Here is a 16988-nt window from a genome sequence, read left to right as displayed (position 1 = left end):
GTTCCCAATTTCTCCGGAGCTCAGAAACGATATTTGTATTGCTCTTGGCCTGACTAGTAGCACCGCTGAAGGTGTTGCATCACTGTTCAAAGGTGTTCAAAGGGAATCTGTTACAGTCAAAAAACGTATAATCAACTGTGAGACAGCCTCACTCTTTCAGCAAGCACTTTCAGAGATCCAAAGTCAAACTTCAGAGAATGCTGATGATCTCATGGTTAATTTTAATTCAAGGATGACCCATATTATGGATGTTATTGCCCCCGAAAAAATCAAAACAGTGGGACATGAAAAAGCACCTTGGAGAATGAATCCCACAGTTATATTGCTAAAGCAAGAATGCAGGAGGGCTGAAAGACAGTGGCGTAAATCCAAACTTGAAGTCCACTACCAAATCTATAAACACACACTCTCTAAATACAACCAAGAAATTTCTAAAGCTAGACAATCTTTTTTCTCTGACATAATTAACAGAAATATTAATAATGCACGTGTCCTGTTTGGCACTGTGGAAAAGCTAGCAAGGCCCCCAAATCAAATGCCCTCTGAGTTCCTCTCAGTCAGCAAATGCAATGAGTTTGCATCCTTTTTCAAAGGAAAGATTGAAAAAATACGTACAAACATACTCACACATGTGCAACCTAAATCCTAACCTCATGAGAAATTTTCATTTAGTTGATGTGGACATTCTTAATAGAACGGTACAAAGTCTTAGCTCCTCTACATCTGACTTAGATATTCTACCAACAGCCTTCTTCAAATCCATCTTACATCTAATATCACCAGATGTACTTCAGATCATCAACACCTCACTACAAACAGGCATATTACCAGGCTGTCTGAAAGAAGCAGTTGTGAAACCCTTACTGAAAAAGAACAACCTGGATGCACTGGTACTAAACAACTATAGGCCCATATCCAATCTACCATTCATGGGTAAAATAATAGAGAAATTTGTTTTTAACCAATTAACTGCCTTTCTAATGTCTAATAGCTATTTTGATAAGTTTCAATCAGGTTTCCGTGCCTACCACAGCATTGAAACAGCTCTTATTAAAGTTATGAATGACATAAGATTGAATTCTGATGCTGGCAAATCATCCGTCTTGGTGCTACTCGATTTAAGCGCAGCTTTCGATAGAGGGACCACTACTGTTCAATCTGTATATGTTGCCACTGGGACACATTATCGAGAATAACTCCATAAATTACCATAGCTACATAGCCGTGGGAACTAGGGGTGCAGGGGGTGCGGCTGCACCCCCTCCTGTGAGCTGAAACGGAACACAGGACGCTAAAAATGCGTTAAAATGCAAGAAATTGCATCTAAGGAATACTAAATTTTCGGGGGGAGGACCCCAGGGTTCACGTTAGCCGGCTGTGGCCGGACATTGGCCGTTTGCATGAATGAATGACCGGCAAAATAAAATGTTCCCGGACAACATGTCCGATGACAGCAATTAGTCAGTAAATAATATTAGCCCATTTTAAATAGGCCTATTTAAAGTTACAAAACACCAGTAGGCCTAATATGAAACTGAACAAAGCTGAAAATATTTGTGAATAGCCTATGTAACTGAACTTCATACTGAACTGTCATAAACAGCACGCAATATTGCTTGCGCTCTCGTCCCCACCGTCGTTGTCCCCAATCACGTTATGCTTATAATCCCTTGACTCACACTGGCTGCTGTGCTGTCGAGGAACGATTCTGTTTTTTTGTAGGCTATTTTTTACCAATATATCAGTGAACACAACAAAGGGCATTGCATTTGCAAAACCGTTTCATGCCCAGTTGCGAAGTCAAGCCTAACGGTTGGGGACTCAATGGCATGCGCAGCATCGCCGCATCGAATCACTTTCACTTTTACCTCTGCTGAAAAATGGTGGTGGATCTCCAAGTAGGCTACAGAGGGTGAAGTTAAACATTCCAGAGAACGATGGACTCGCGAGAAGTCCCAGTGAAAGTGCATGCAGGGCTTTATAGCTGTTTTCATCACCGGCCAAAACGTGTAGCCCATAGAGCATCGTACGGAACATGTCATTACTTTCGAGAGCGCAGGAACACAACGCAATATAGTTCAAATTTCAGTAGCGTCGATACCATTACTGTAGGCCTATTACAGGCATCACCTCGTTACCCAATTTGAGAAGGGAAATGCTCTTCGGGTTTGCTGATAAAACACACTGTTTGAGTTGATAATTTAAGGATCTGCGCACAGCACGTTGGCTGGCTGTTTTTTTCTCTCTTTCAGTTCGAGCTCTCGAGTGTGTGAAAGAAAGCGCGCGTTTACTCCCCGGCCCGTGCGCACAAGCAGGACTCTAAATTAACACCAGACAACTGGCCAAATGTTAGTGAAATTTAAGTTTTGCTGGCAGAAAAGACCAATTTAGCCTACTACACTTTGACCCATTAGGGAGTGTGTGTTTGGCTATATGTGGAAAGGTCCGTTAGATATTTCAAATGTCCGGTATTCTGCAATACAGCCGGCCACTTGTCCGGCCAGTAAGAATTCTAGCGTGAAGACCCCCCCGTCTTTCCCTACTGCACCCCCTGATAAAAACTACTTCCCACGGCGCTGATAGCTATGCGGATGATACCCAGCTCTACTTATCTATGTCCCCCAATGACTACACCCCCAATGAATCACTCTATCATTGCATGGACCAAATTAACAAATGGATGTCTCACAATTTCCTCCAGTTGAACACAGATAAAACTGAAGTAATTATATTTGGGAAAAGAGAGGAGAGACAAAAGATTGCTACTATCCTTGAAACGAAGGGACTGAAAGCAAGGGAAACAGTTAAAAATCTTGGGGTCCTCATTGACAGTGACCTAAATTTCAACAGTCACATGAAAGCTATTACTAAGTCTGCATTTTATCACATAAAAAAACGTCTCTAAATTTAGGGGCCTGATGTCTAAACATGATCTGGAGAAGCTAATACATGCCTTCATTTCTAGTAAAGTTGATTACTGTAACAGTCTTTTTACTGGCCTCCCCAATAAGACCATTAAACAGCTTCAACTGCAAGGGTTCTTACAAAGACAAGGAAGTTCGACCACATTACTCCAATTTTAAGATCGCTGCATTGGCTCCCAGTAAGCTACAGAATTGATTTTAAGGCAATGCTACTTGTGTTTAAATCATTAAATGGAATGGGACCCACATATCTACTGGATATGTTTCAGCTGTATGCACTAAGGTCAACGGAGAAGAATTTGCTGGTGATTCCAAAAGTCAAAACAAAGTGTGGAGAGGCAGCCTTTAGCTTCTATGCTTCAAAGCTTTGGAACCAGCTTCCAGATGACGTAAAAAATGCACCTACTATTGATAGCTTTAAATCTAGACTCAAGACAAAGCTGTTCTCAGATGCTTTCCCCTAGCTTAAATTACATATCATTCTTTTTTATTATTATTATTTTTATTTTTATGTTTTTCAAGGTTTTATGTTTTATTTTATTATTATTGACTCTAATTTATTTCCCTCTTTCTTCCCTGTTTCCTTTCATTTACATTTGTTAACTTTGTGAAGCACATTGAGTTGCACCTGTGTATGAAATGCGCTATATAAATAAACTTGCCTTGCCTTGCCTTGCCTAGGAGGGCGTGGCCTGGCTAGACACAAACGACACATACAGTGTTTACGTAGGGGCATTTTGTGCTTTCCCCTAAAATGAGAATGGCAGGTGCCTGATTTCAGTGAAAACGTGAAAAGTGCCCAGATGTCCAACTTGTGAATAGTGAGATAACAACCTCAGATATGGTCAGTCATAATAATGTTGCGGAAAAAAGTCCATGCCAGCATGTCTTTCAAACGCTGACTATATTAGTGGAAATCACCTCGCAGACCACTTGAGGTCATTTGCAGACAACTTGGTCCCCGGACCACACTTTGAGAACCACTTAGGCTAACACGAGTGGAGAGTAGGCCTATTGATGGAATAGATATGAATAAGGGCTCGTCTTTGATCATTGCTGTGGGGAGGGAAAGCTGAAACCAGAACAAACAGGTTGTTGTTATTACACATGCGAGTAATAGTTCATTTTTATGCGCATTGTTCAGTGAAAATTGTGGCCGTAGCATTTGAAGTGTAGACCAAGTGTTTTCCTTTGAGGCCCGTACACAATGTAAATGGACACTGCAAAGCCAGCTTTTTTATTTTGTGGTTGAGGGTTAGCAACGGTAGGCATGATGACTCGGCGGAGAGTAGGGAGTATGAAAGCTGAGGGTCTTCTGTTTTGACTGGGACTGGGACATACTCATCCAAAAGGGCCATCCTGTCAATAAATACAATGTAATGGGGTCCCAATTTCAGCTACAGATGCTATATATTAGTACCCAGGCTCCGCCCTGGTAATGACGCAACTCCTTCAGCTCTGCTACTACTCAAAAGAGCTTGTTCAGGAACAATCTGAGCTCCGCCGGGCTGGGGAACTCCACCCACTTTGAACCAATTGACTTTGAGCATCTCCAACAGTCCTGTGTAGAGGCATGTTCAAGGCAGTGGTGTGGTTTAAGCAGAGACGTTCTATATGAGAGTGGACTAAGAAAATGTATAGTCTAAAATTTGGCTCAGCCTTTTCTGCCCTCGACCAGTAGCAAACCAAAGGAGGTTGGTCAACGATGCCGTTGTTATGCTCTTGTTCAGACCAAGTCTCCGAGCGATTTGAAAGTCATGATAATCAGGCCTAGTATATCTGGGCATTATTGTGGCATTCTTTTGATCATCCAGCATTTGTATATGATCATGTCGATATAGACCACAGTATATTGTGATGAAAAAGTCTTTTTTTAAAAAGAGCTTTCAAAAAGGGCCTTTTTTATAGAGCAAAGGGGCAAGTGCTTTAGCACCACCTCGTCCCTATCTGTGCACGCTTATGGTCTGAGCACATGCCACTTAAAGATGACATCCTGCGCTGGCACCCGCTGCACACAATGCTGCCTCTGTGTGTTACAGCACAGCACAAATCTGCAACCCCATAGCCATGCACCAGAAATATCAGCTGCTCTCTCTCTCTCTCTGTCTCTCTCTCTCTCTTTCCATCACTCTATCCCCCTTTCTCTACTTCGCTCTTCTCTCTGCCCTCCCTCTTCTATCCCTCTCTCTCCATCACTTTCTCTGTCTTTCTCCCTCCTTCTACCTTGCTCATTCCTCTCTTTCTCTCTCTGCCCTCCCTCTTCTTTCTCTCTCTCTCTCTCTCTCTCTCTCCTCCCTCTCTCATTCCCCCCCTCTCTCTACTATAACCTCCTCTCTCCTTCCCTCTCCTTCGCTCTCTGCCCTCCCTCTCCTTTCTCTCTCTCCCTCTCTCAACTAAAGCCTTCTCTCTCTCTGTCCTCCCTCCCTCCTTCTCTCTCTCTCTCCTATAACCTCCTCGCTCCTTCCTTCTCTACCTCTCCCTCTATCTGCCCTCCCTCTTCTTTCTCTCTCTCCCTCTCTCTCTACTATAACCTCCTCTATCCTCTCTCTCTCTACTATAACCCCCCCCCCCTCCCTCTCTCTCTCTCCTTTCTCTCTCCAGGCGGGTGTGGCTGCTATATGCCTGTTGCATGCCAGTGACAGCACATGGCTGCCCTCTGACCTTGTCAGTATAACCAATGGCTGCAGCCGGCCCCAGAACAGAACAGAGCCTATTTGTGGCCCATGGCTTTAACTGCACGTGTACATGCGTGTCATCGCCCTCGCCGTTGCTAGGTGACAAGCCGAGAGTTTGGGTGTGTGCGTGCGTGTGTGTGTGTGCATCAGGTAATATGCTCTTCAGTTAGAAAAGTGTGTGTGTGTGTGTGGGGGGTGGCAGACATACCTCCACATCCCCACCTGGTTAGGGTGAAGGTTCACCTGGCCACAGGTATGTGTGGAAAACACCCTGACTGCTTGCACGCACGCACGCACGAACACACACCCACACACACAAAATCATATGGATTGATATGACAACTGCTAGTCGCTGTAGGTGCGTTGTTAGTTGGAAAGTATCCAGTTAAATACCCATAAGGAAGGGATTATTTTTCAACCCGTTACTGTAGTTTCGTGGCAACCCTTGAGGACAAACAGTGAAAGAGCGAGAAACAGTTATTTTACATTTATGCGTGTTGTACCTAACAGCCTTTGGATTGCAGGACCCCCTGCCGGAATGTTTGCGCACAAGAGACAAGTGCAACTGATGCGGGAAAGTGAGCCGATGACAATGAGGAGGGGGAAACAGCACACACCAGCCAGCCAGCAAGCCAGCTATTTGGGGCGCACAGTGGAACAAATCCTGGCAGAGACCCGCAAGAAAGAGAGGAGGGGACCGAAGACACTTCTTAAAGCGGACGCTTCCATCCCAACACAATATGCAGTGATATAATGAGCGAAACCAACACTCAGAGGCAGCGAGACTGATGTCTTTCTCCACTTTCCCCGTTTCTTTCTGAAGTTGGTCCCACCCCTATGCGAAACGCTTTGTCGCCAAGGAAGGGAGGGAGAAAAAAAAATCTGGTTCATTTTTTTTTTCATCTTTCTCCTGCATCAAGTGCAATCCACACCGCGGAGGCTGGCTCCGGATTCCCACTGCACTGCCTTTTGGTGGACGGGGTTTCAGACAGAGCGGACTGTCGCCCACTGATAAGAATACCTCGGGGATGAAGTTTTAAATTCTCTTACCTCTTTGGAATACTTTTGCGTAAACAAACAACGCACCTCGACCAGTTTTGATCCATCAATCGAATGATATCAGGTATGATGCTTTTTTGTTTTCTCCTAGGTTTTCTCCTCATTTTGCATCCAAGAAGACTGGAAGCGTTGTTCACTTCATTCAGAAGCATAACAAAACAGAAATATCAGCGACCAGGCAGACACGCTGGCAACTGAGGCTAGGTTATAAATGAAACAACTAAATACCATTCATTTGACCATTCATCACATTTTTTTAACAACTTCTTGAAAGAATGATCAGTCATATCTGTAGTAGACTATACGTCCTCTCACGTCGCTCTGCAGTAAAGGAATGAACACGCAAACACATTTTATACCAAATAGACCACTTTCAAATTAAATTTTCAACAGAGACATGGTTTGATGAGATGGTGTGTGTAGGTTATTCCCCTTGATGTTTCACTTAACTATATTAAATTGAGTATTTGGTGTCCAGTGCAAGTTTAATTCACTTAGGCCTATTTGTTGTAATTCATTTATTTACAATCTCTAATCCGGAGGGTTTTTTTTGTTAATAATAGGTTAATGGTGACAAGGTGTATACAGTGTGAAATTGGTTAATTTTGAAAGGTGCGTTTCTTTTCTTATTCCACGTCTATATTAAGAATGCGCTCGGCCAGGCGCACTAAATACCTTCTGTGCGTTGGGTGCACTGTTGGATGAAAAGTAAGCATTTTCGGGGAGACTTAGCAGCTCTTTGGAAGTTTTTTTGTTGCTTTGGGTATTTTGCCTTATTTTGGTCCACAAAAGAGAGCAGCCTGTGACAAACTTAAAACTGGGTCAAAATGTATATGACCTCCCACGGTCGGTTTGTATGATTAATTTACCCTATATTTGATGTGTGCATGGCCACTGCCATTTACTGAACTGGCGTCTTGCGATCTCTAGCGCCATCGTTTGGCTGGACATTGCCTGTGTTGGCTCGGCGCTGTGACTGCATTAACTGGTGGACCTCGCTCTCCGCTACCCTGTTTGGAATGCACTGACGCTCACAAGGTTTGCAGAAATGGAAAATCCCTTATACAGTCAAAAGATCGAGTTTTGCAAATTACTGACATATTATCAATTTTCTGGTGCAATCAAGAGGAAGAGAGTAGCTGTCCATGTCGTAGCTGTCCCTTTCAAGCGCCCATGTATCAATAATCATATCCAGGAAGGAAAGCGCAAATTGCAGCCACTCTTGTGCCGGTTTGGCCCATCAACCAACATGTATTCTTCTGGGCAAAGCGGAGGACCTTTTTAAGATGGAGAAATATGTGCGACTATCGTTATATTCAAGGGCCAATCAGCAGTCTCCGGACTGGAGAGCGGTCGCCGTGGAAGGGTTGGACGCTTCTGGCATACTTTCCGTGCGTGCGAGCGAACGTGCTGGTTTGCTTTGGACATGACATGGACCACGGGTGAAGGGGTCGCTTTTCTGTTGGCTGTCCGTTGGTGATGATACCGCGGCAGCTCCTCTTTCTAGTAGGCCTATGGGGAACAAGAGCAGAGCAGAGGAGAGGAGAGGCGAATTAACTTTTTTGAAGCCCTTTCATGCCGCCTGCTGCCTGTGTATTTGAATGGCAAAAGAGTTTCCATGCCATGAGAGGGAATTTGGCAAAGTCCAACTGTCTGGACCTGAATCGGAGCATCCTCTCCTACAGGCTTTTGTTGCGCAGCTGTCACCTCTCGTCGTTCCTAAAATAACGTTTGCAGACTGCTGTGGTCTAATTAGCTGTCAAATTGTGGAAAGGGGTTTCACAGTCAAGCATCATCAACCCAAAAAATCCCAACGTCGCTCAGGCAGGCTGATGACGCGTACGCGCGATTCTCGCTTTAGCACATTGAAAAGTGATGGTCTGGTGAAAGCGCTTAGTTCCAAGTCTGAAACGTCATCTATTAGGGGATGACATTGGCGGGAGCGGTAAATGCAAGGCAAGCAGACAGGATAGGATCACAGGGACTGCAAAATACATTTCCAGCGGTTATTACAGAAATCGGGCTGAATTGCTTGGTCTCTGACATCCAACCCTTTATAGGCTACTGCACACCAGACCAGACTAAGGGAATCGCAAGTTGCAGCAGCAGCACCGGCGGCGGCAGACGAAATCAGACACTGGTCATTACCGAGAGCTCACTGCAGGGTGAGAGGCATGCGCCCAAACCGCCGGGTGCAAAGAGACGCACGGGGGGACAGCGCACCCCTCCATCTCCTCTTCCACCTCTTCTCCACTAAACCTCCAGCTCACCACAGGCGTCATCAATCTCCCGTAATCATTGAGCATTATGTCAACTCAATAGCATGCTGCGGGCGTTTCAGAGACTCCGCGGGGAGAGTGCATGAGAGAGGTGGTCGCAATGTCTTTGGTAATCACCGGCTTCCTTTACTGCCTGTGTGTAGCTTGTCCTGGACGAAAGAAATATATGACAGCACTCAGGAGAAAGTTACGCTTTCTGACTTTTTTTTTCTCTAGCTTCTGACATTTTGTAGAATTTGCCCAGTCATACAACACTTAATGGGCGCACGCACACAACAACAGCCCAACGACTGATCTGCCAGCCATGTGAAAAGATCTGTGGTCTACAATAAAGCGACGAAAAGAGGTCAAAACAAAACATACCCAAAACTTAGACCACTCCTACAGTAACTGCAGTTTCTTTCGTGTAGCCTAAACAGTAAAGATGAAGGATAAATGAAAACAAAAATGAAATAGGCATTTTAGTCTCAATTGCGTTTAGTTCATGTCATCATAACCTCCCCTAGGCCAAGCATCCAAAACTGAGGCTGCTCCGGGGAGAGGGCTGTATGTGTATCATCATGTCGCCACATAGTGGTGTACACTGGTACTGCGGGGAATAATATGTCAGTAGGGGTAATATGAGGGCATGCGAAGTGGCCATGGCCAGGCAATGGTTTCACGCAAATATTTGGGAAGAACCAGATCTGTGTATATCTCACAGCCAAGTTAATTACTTCTGTATACATCATCATTATGTAAATGTTTATTGTGAGAGTGACCATACAATTCCAAGCCTATGATTTGTGTGTATGGATTTTTTTTGCAAACCTGGCCACATTCATTTGAAGATTTAGTCAGATCAGCCTGTGCAGTGCAATATGATGATGTCCATTAGGTTTTTTATGACCTGTGCTTGGCACGGTAAAAGGCGTCTACACTCCAGAAGACCTTGATTTGGGCAATACTAGACAAGAGTGTGCAGTACAGAAATCAAATGTAGCAGCAGAACCGCACACGTATACATGGGTTCTAAATTGTTGTTTTCTCCTGGCTGCGCGACACTAGCTGCTTAGGCTCTCAACCTCTGATTGTTGGAAACCGCTGTCGGTCAAAACATTAACTCTCGTGGTTGGCTGCCAGTGTCTTGCCCCTCCTCACAGCATCGTGTTTATAAACACGGTGAACCCATGTATAGCACTGAGTGAAGACAGCTGTTCAGCACACTCAAATTGACAACAGTCAGCACTGCCCTTAAAACATCCATACGGGAGTAGTCAAGAGCTAACACAGCAGAGCAGAACATCTGCTGAACAAAGAAAAAAAGCCGTAGACAGTGATTATCCTGGGTTAGATCAGATCAAGCACTTAACTGTTCTATACAAACACGCCAGGAACCATTGGACAGAGCTCAGAAATAACAGGAGAGCAGAACTCACAATGCTTGCCTGCAAGGTTGAAGTGGGACTGTCTTGGGTAGGCTCAGTGTTTGAATGAAGGTGGCCTCAGCGGTCCAGTATAATAGCAGGCTACACAGTGTTCCCTTGTCTACGTTTGGCATTGCTGATTTTAACGCTGCCCTGTGAAGCCAAATGGCAATAACTATTCGAAAGCATGTAGGCCTAGACTAACTGCCCCGTTCTTAACCTCTATCTCTTGATTGTATCTTCCTAATAAAACGTATCTAAATGCATCACCACTATTATCCTTACAACATGTTAGACTGGAAAGTATATTAAATGCATTTTCCTCAGTTTCACAGTTCACGTTATAACTGTGCCTTTGTAAAGAAGAGCATATGAGCTATAATCAAGTACTCATGAAATAAATACCATGTACTAGTGCATACTGGGTTTTTTTTACATCATATAATATTTCTAGCAATTTCAATGCAACGTTGTATGTGTTGGGACTTGTAACAAAACAATGCTGCTGATTGCCTCTTCTGCTCCCTCTTTGCTCTAGTAGAGGAAGCGATGGGAGAGTGGTAGAGGTGATGCACTGACATGAGAATCTATAGGGAGAGATGTCAAGTACAAGGAGGTTAGGAAGATAGCGAGATGAATTATTATTGATTTGCACTGTACTTTTCATAATCAAACAGCAGGGCAAAGTGTGGACAGCTATCCCAGAGTGGTCAAAGGATAAGAAAAATGCTGTGGCACACGGTGTAGAACACCTGTATCCAGGGTTGGACTGGGACGACAACCTGGCCCGAGCAGTTCTGGCTTAGACCAGCGGCCCCTCACCCTCACCCCCGTACCACAATTATGATTGGCTCATTCTACTCTTTAGTAGCCTCTTACAGCAGATGGGCCTGTTGACAGGCCAATTCACTCTTTGCTGAAAACACTCAACTACTGTACATCATAACAACATTGCTTCGACAATAGAGAGTCATTCTCGATTCATTCTCGGTCATTACCATTCTGGAGACAAAAAGGTTATAACAGCGTGTCTTTGCTAAGACGTTAAGGATGCACAGATGGGCTGTCCTGTCTTAATTGTGGGTCAGCTTCTATGTGAAAATGTGAAACAAAGAAACAAACCAAAAAACAAAGGCATCAGTCCCTGAAGACTGTTGGCCCACTGTGAACATGCCCTCTATGCCAGTGGTTCTTAACCTTTTTTTCTTGAAGCACCCCCTAACCTGTGCCCAAGACAAGCCGCGCACCCCCAACCTAAGCGTCTACGCATGTATACGCACTAAAAAATGATTTGAGCGATTAATTACAATAATTCTAGCTTTAGACATTAATCAATACTTTAATGTCTTTATATGGGGACCAAAACACGTTTTAATTTGGTCTTGATTTGGACTAATTATAATGTTTGGAAGCACAATTTTGGTCACAACCTCAACACAAACAAAATTCTGCGCACCCCCTAAAATCTCTGGCGCACCCCCAGGGGGTGCCCGCACCCCAGGTTAAGAACCACTGCTCTATGCCACATTACCAGTCCAGCCCTGCCTATATCATATATGGTGACCCAAGTTCGAGTCTGTCTTGGGTTATTCCCCCCAGCCCTACCCCATCTCTCCCTTTCTCCCCTATTCCCTATCATATCTTCACTATCATGGCATAATGAAGGTGCAAAAAGGCCAGAAAGAAATACTTTAAAAAATAGCTAAACCGTGAAAGCCCAACTGGGAAACTCCTACTCCCATTGACATTGTGACACAGCACTCCACTGCACACAAGTGCACACTGCACATACCGAAATTGCATTTGTGCCTCACCCGTTCAAAGGGGCATCCCCCAATGGTGCCCAAAAGGGAGCAGTGCAGCAGGAGAGCACTGGTTAATTACTCCCCCCTCCAACCTGGCAGGTCGGGAGTCGAACTGGCAACCTTTGAGCTACAAGTATGACGCCCTAACCCAGGGGTGGGGAGGTCGTTTTATCCAGCCACCGATATAATTTTAATGTTATTTAGCTTCACATGAAATATGACATATTTTGTAAAGGAATCTTAGAAAATGCATTTGCAATACAAGTAAGTTATATTTAGGGAACCTAGAGAAGGTGGTGTTTGTTTAAAAGGTGGCTGCCTTCAATATAGGCCTAAAGTGAAGGGGAAAATCCTGGTTTGTGTTCATAGTACGGCCCACTGAGGAGTTTTACGGCCCTCAGATGAATTTGAAGTGGCCCTTCAAATGAAAAAGGTTCCCCACCCCTGCCCTAACCGCTTACCCATGACTGCCCTAATAATGATCATGGAATCACGTGTACAGTAACTATATTTCTTGGTGTGTTTGTTTTTTTCAGACCCAGGAGCCTGGTCAGTGCAATGGGCCCTGTTCCCGTGTGTGTCCTGCTGTCCTGCGCGGCGCTGTGCGTCCTGTCGGTGGTGCGGAGTGTGAGCGCGACTGGTGCGAGTGAGGATGAGGACGAAGAGTACACCTGGCCACAGTGGCGCGTTCCCCTGGTGCGCGAGAAGCGCACCGTGCGCCTGGCCAAGCCCGCCTTCTCCGCCCGCGCCCAGCTGAGCGAGCTGCGCGGCGCCTGCGGCATCGAGTGCCAGGAGGGCCTGCCCGAGCCCAGCGCCACCGAGCTGGAGCGGCTGCTCTCCTACGAGACGGTGTACGAGAACGGCACGCGCACCCTCACCACCGTGGCCCTGCAGGGGCTGATGGAGGCCGAGCAAGCCTGGGCCGCCGCGAGCCTACACCCTCCCAAACGCACGCGGCAAAAGCGCGAAGTCTACGGCGTGGACACGCGCTTCACCATCGCCGACAAGCAGTTCTCCACCAAGTATCCCTTCGTCACCTCGGTCAAGGTGTCCACGGGCTGCTCCGGCGTGCTGGTGTCCCCCAAGCATGTGCTGACGGCGGCGCACTGCATCCACGATGGCCGCGACTACGTGAGCGGCGCGCAGAAGCTGCGCGTCGGCGTGCTGAAGACCAAGTCGAAGCGCGGCCGCGGAGGGGGGAAGGGCCGAGGGCGCGGAGGGAAAGGTCGAAAAGGGAGGAAAGGGGGCAAAGGTCAAGACGCGGAACAGCAACAGGAGGAGGGGGAGGAGGAGGAGGAGGAGAGTGAGAACGACAACGCCATAGACACCGGAGATGGAGCAGGAGGTGAGGCGGCAGCACCAGCGGCGCAGCAGGGAGAAGGGAGGGGAGGCAGAGGTGGCCGGCGGGGCAGGGGCAGGAAAGGAGGTCGCAGCCGCAGCAGAAGGAGCGCCTCCGACTCTGGCCCTCCGTCTTTCCGCTGGACCACGGTGAAGCAGACGCACGTCCCCAAGGGCTGGATCAAGGGGGAGTCGTCCCGGTCGCAGAACGTCTCGTCCGACTACGACTACGCCATCCTGGAGCTGAAGCGGGCCCAGAAGATGCGCTTCATGGACCTGGGCGTGGTGCCATCCATCAAGAAGCTGCCCGCCGGACGCATCCACTTCTCAGGCTTCGACGACGACCGACCGGACCAGCTGGTGTACCGCTTCTGCTCGGTGTCGGAGGAGTCCAACGACCTGCTGTACCAGTACTGCGACGCCAAGCCCGGCTCCAGCGGCTCGGGCATCTACATCCGTCTGAAGGAGGCCGGCAAGAGGCAGCGCTGGAAGCGGAAGATCATCGGCGTCTTCTCGGGCCACCAGTGGGTGGACGTGAAGGGCGCGCAGCAGGACTACAACGTGGCGGTGCGCATCACGCCGCTCAAGTTCGCGCAGATCTGCCACTGGGTGCACGGAGACTCCAGCATCTGCCAGGCTACCTGAGTCACAGGTGTACGCAACACCCAGCTGCGGCCCAGCCTGCCCACGAGCAGCAGCACAGCAAACCCAGGGGTGGATTTCTCGAAAGTGTAGTTGCTAACTATGTTAGCTACTTGGTTGATTGCAATGCAATTTCCCATTGGCAACCACCCAAGTTGCTAACTGGCTAACGACTACGCTTTTGAGAAATGCAGCCCAGCCCACTTGTGCACCAGGTTTAATCCATACCAGGTGACCTGAGTGCTGAGGTCTCCCCAAACGTTCAACACCCAACACCCCCCACCTGACCCCCTATCCTCCTTCCTGCTATTAACTCCTCACTAAGTTACCTCCTGTGCCTCCTCCTCTTGGCCCCAGCAGTGTGACTCGGGTACGGATCTGGTCCAGGTCTGGGCTGGATCTGGGCTCCGATGTGCACTGCTGTGGTGGGCAGTAGTCCTCAACAGTAAAAAAAAAAACAAAAAAAAACACAAAAGGCAGATTGTCATCGTCAGCCTCAGTTGCATCACTTGCACCCACACACACACACCATTGACTACACAGACTTTTTCTGTCGATTACAGAACTCGTCGAGAGAGATTGAGAAGAATAATGCTTCTTCCATTGTTTTTTTATTTATTTAATTTTAAAAAACAAATATGCTTTGGAATGAAAAATCACAGTGCCAAGACTGGATGTAGAATTAGTTTGTTTGTTTGTGCTCAACCTTTATAAGCAATACATATTTTTCAGCCAATGTCAATGACAGCTTTCCTAAACTGAAGCAATTGCATTCTTCGTATTTGTTTTTGTGAGCCTGTGTTTCCTGTTGAATAGTGTCCAGTCTCATCAGCAGGGCTCTACATTAACACCAGCCAACAGGCCAAATGCTGGTGAAATTTCAGTTTGGCTGATAGAAAAGACCAACTTACTACTACTACTTTGACTCAGTAGTGAGTGTGTGTTTGGCTTGTAAGATTAACATCCACTAGCAATTTTGGCTGGTGGTGAAAAAAGTTCATTTAGGGCCCTGCTCCTCTTTAATCAGTGTTGCCTTCACCTTCGTGCCTGGCCCTCCTCAAGTGTTGAAGTGATTATTATGGCAGGAGGTGGTGGCTTTATTCACAATCAAGACAAAGAAAAATGTCTTTCTGAGACAGTTTTTAAAAATAAAAAACCCTTTGGTATACACTTGCAGAGCTTCCGTGAATGCACACATTTTAATAATAAATATTTCCAGTAGATCTGACGGTGATTTTTTTTTTAAAAATGATATATTTTGATGAGATTCCTTTTGGTATGAAATAGCTACTTTAAAAAAATACTATTGAGGAGTTAAGTTATGAATGGTGTTGTATTTCTAGGCATTTCCTTTCCTGTATCTCCTTATCTTTGATGCCATTATGCAGTAGAATTTTTTTATGTGGGATTCGGTGTTCATGCACATAAATCTTGGGTGCTTCTTGAAGTCACGTGGTGCTAAATTAATATGTAAACATGCTCGGAAGACCTGTCAGAATATACGTTGATGGCCATATTGTCCTGTACCTATGTATTTAATAAGAGGCTAACTTGATGTGGTCATTGGAAAAGGGTTTATTGAAGCCCATGAAAGGACGAGCGAGAGGTGTGGTGTAGTATGACTTGAGAGTGTTATTCAGAAGACCTGGTGATAGTGTGTCAAATCCAACGTGTTCATGTAAATGTGTCTTGATTTGAAATCTATTGCTGAAATCTTGTTTATTTTGTACTTTTTTTAAAGAATGGAACACTTTGTCAAGTTGAGGGCCAAATAAAAAAAGAATAAAAAACAAAACATTGCATTTGTATCAGACTGGACACTGTGATTGCTAATGGGATTGCATGGTAACTAATAAGAATGCCAGAAACAAATACAGCAATACTGGGGTGCGTTTCTCAAAACCGTGGTTGTTAGCCAATCAGCAACTTGGGTAGTTGTCAATGGGAAATTGCATTGAAAACAACAAAGTAGCTAACGTAGATAGCAACTACGGCTTCAAGAAATGCAACTCTGGTTTACTCAGTAACATATTCAAATTAAAGAAAAGAGACTCAAGTCAGTAATGCCACACTGGAAGATATTTTATGTTGCTGTCCATCTGTCCATCTGTCGTAATTTAAAGCAACAGTCCACCATTTTGGAAATACATGCTTATTTTACACCTCCCTTAAAATTAACTCATTGATGCTGGATGTTGCATTGCGCAACATTGACCCTAGCGCCTGGAGCTGCATGGTGCAAGATTCAGGCTAATGGGATTTCAATTTTTTTATATCAAAAAAATGTTGATATGTGAAAAATGAATTAATGTCTTGTTATTATGGGTTTCAGATGCCGAGATATTTTTAATAGGCTGACAGAAGTTCCTTTTCCCAAAAAAGGCTTGGGTATTGAGCAACTCCTGTAATCTCCTGTAATTCCAGCTATTCTATTGGTGGCATTACTACTGTGTATATAGATGAACCTGATGGTACCACACACTGAATGCATGGTAGCAACTAAGAACTAAGTACTATCACCAGATTCAGAGAATAGCTAGAACAGGAGAGAGGTAAAACTCAGTTATATAACTGAGGGCAAGGTGTAAAAGGAGTACATTCCCAAAGATTGCGGATGGTTCCTTTAACAAAACACCTACCCTGAACATCTACACTAAATATAGATCGACACTAAATGAAAATGGATCGCAACATCCTACTGCACTCAACATGAATTGCAAAAGCCATGTACAGAAAAAGTACAGAAAACAGAGCCACATCCCGCAATCGAGTTGACAAGGCTCATTGCATGACCCAACAGGCAAAGTACACAAAAATTACCCTTCATATGTCTCAGGCCCATATGAACAGTAGTTTGATA

The 16988-nt window shown here is 45.5% G+C and overlaps 1 protein-coding gene across 1 annotated transcript; it reads left to right on the top strand.

Moving 5' to 3' along the window:
• The first annotated feature begins 6331 nt into the window (after window positions 1–6331).
• On the top strand, window positions 6332–15367 carry prss35 (serine protease 35). The gene is made up of 2 exons (XM_063199609.1): window positions 6332–6722; window positions 12685–15367. Exon 2 carries the CDS (start codon window positions 12707–12709, stop codon window positions 14129–14131), a length of 1425 nt encoding a protein of 474 aa, XP_063055679.1. The 5' UTR covers window positions 6332–6722; window positions 12685–12706; the 3' UTR covers window positions 14132–15367.
• The last annotated feature ends 1621 nt before the right edge of the window (window positions 15368–16988 follow it).

The sequence above is a fragment of the Engraulis encrasicolus genome, chromosome 5 (assembly GCF_034702125.1).
Source record: "Engraulis encrasicolus isolate BLACKSEA-1 chromosome 5, IST_EnEncr_1.0, whole genome shotgun sequence".
In the NCBI taxonomy this organism is placed as follows: Eukaryota; Metazoa; Chordata; class Actinopteri; order Clupeiformes; family Engraulidae; genus Engraulis; species Engraulis encrasicolus.
Note: the sequence above shows the minus strand (reverse complement) of the source record. Positions and strands in the feature narration are given on the sequence as shown.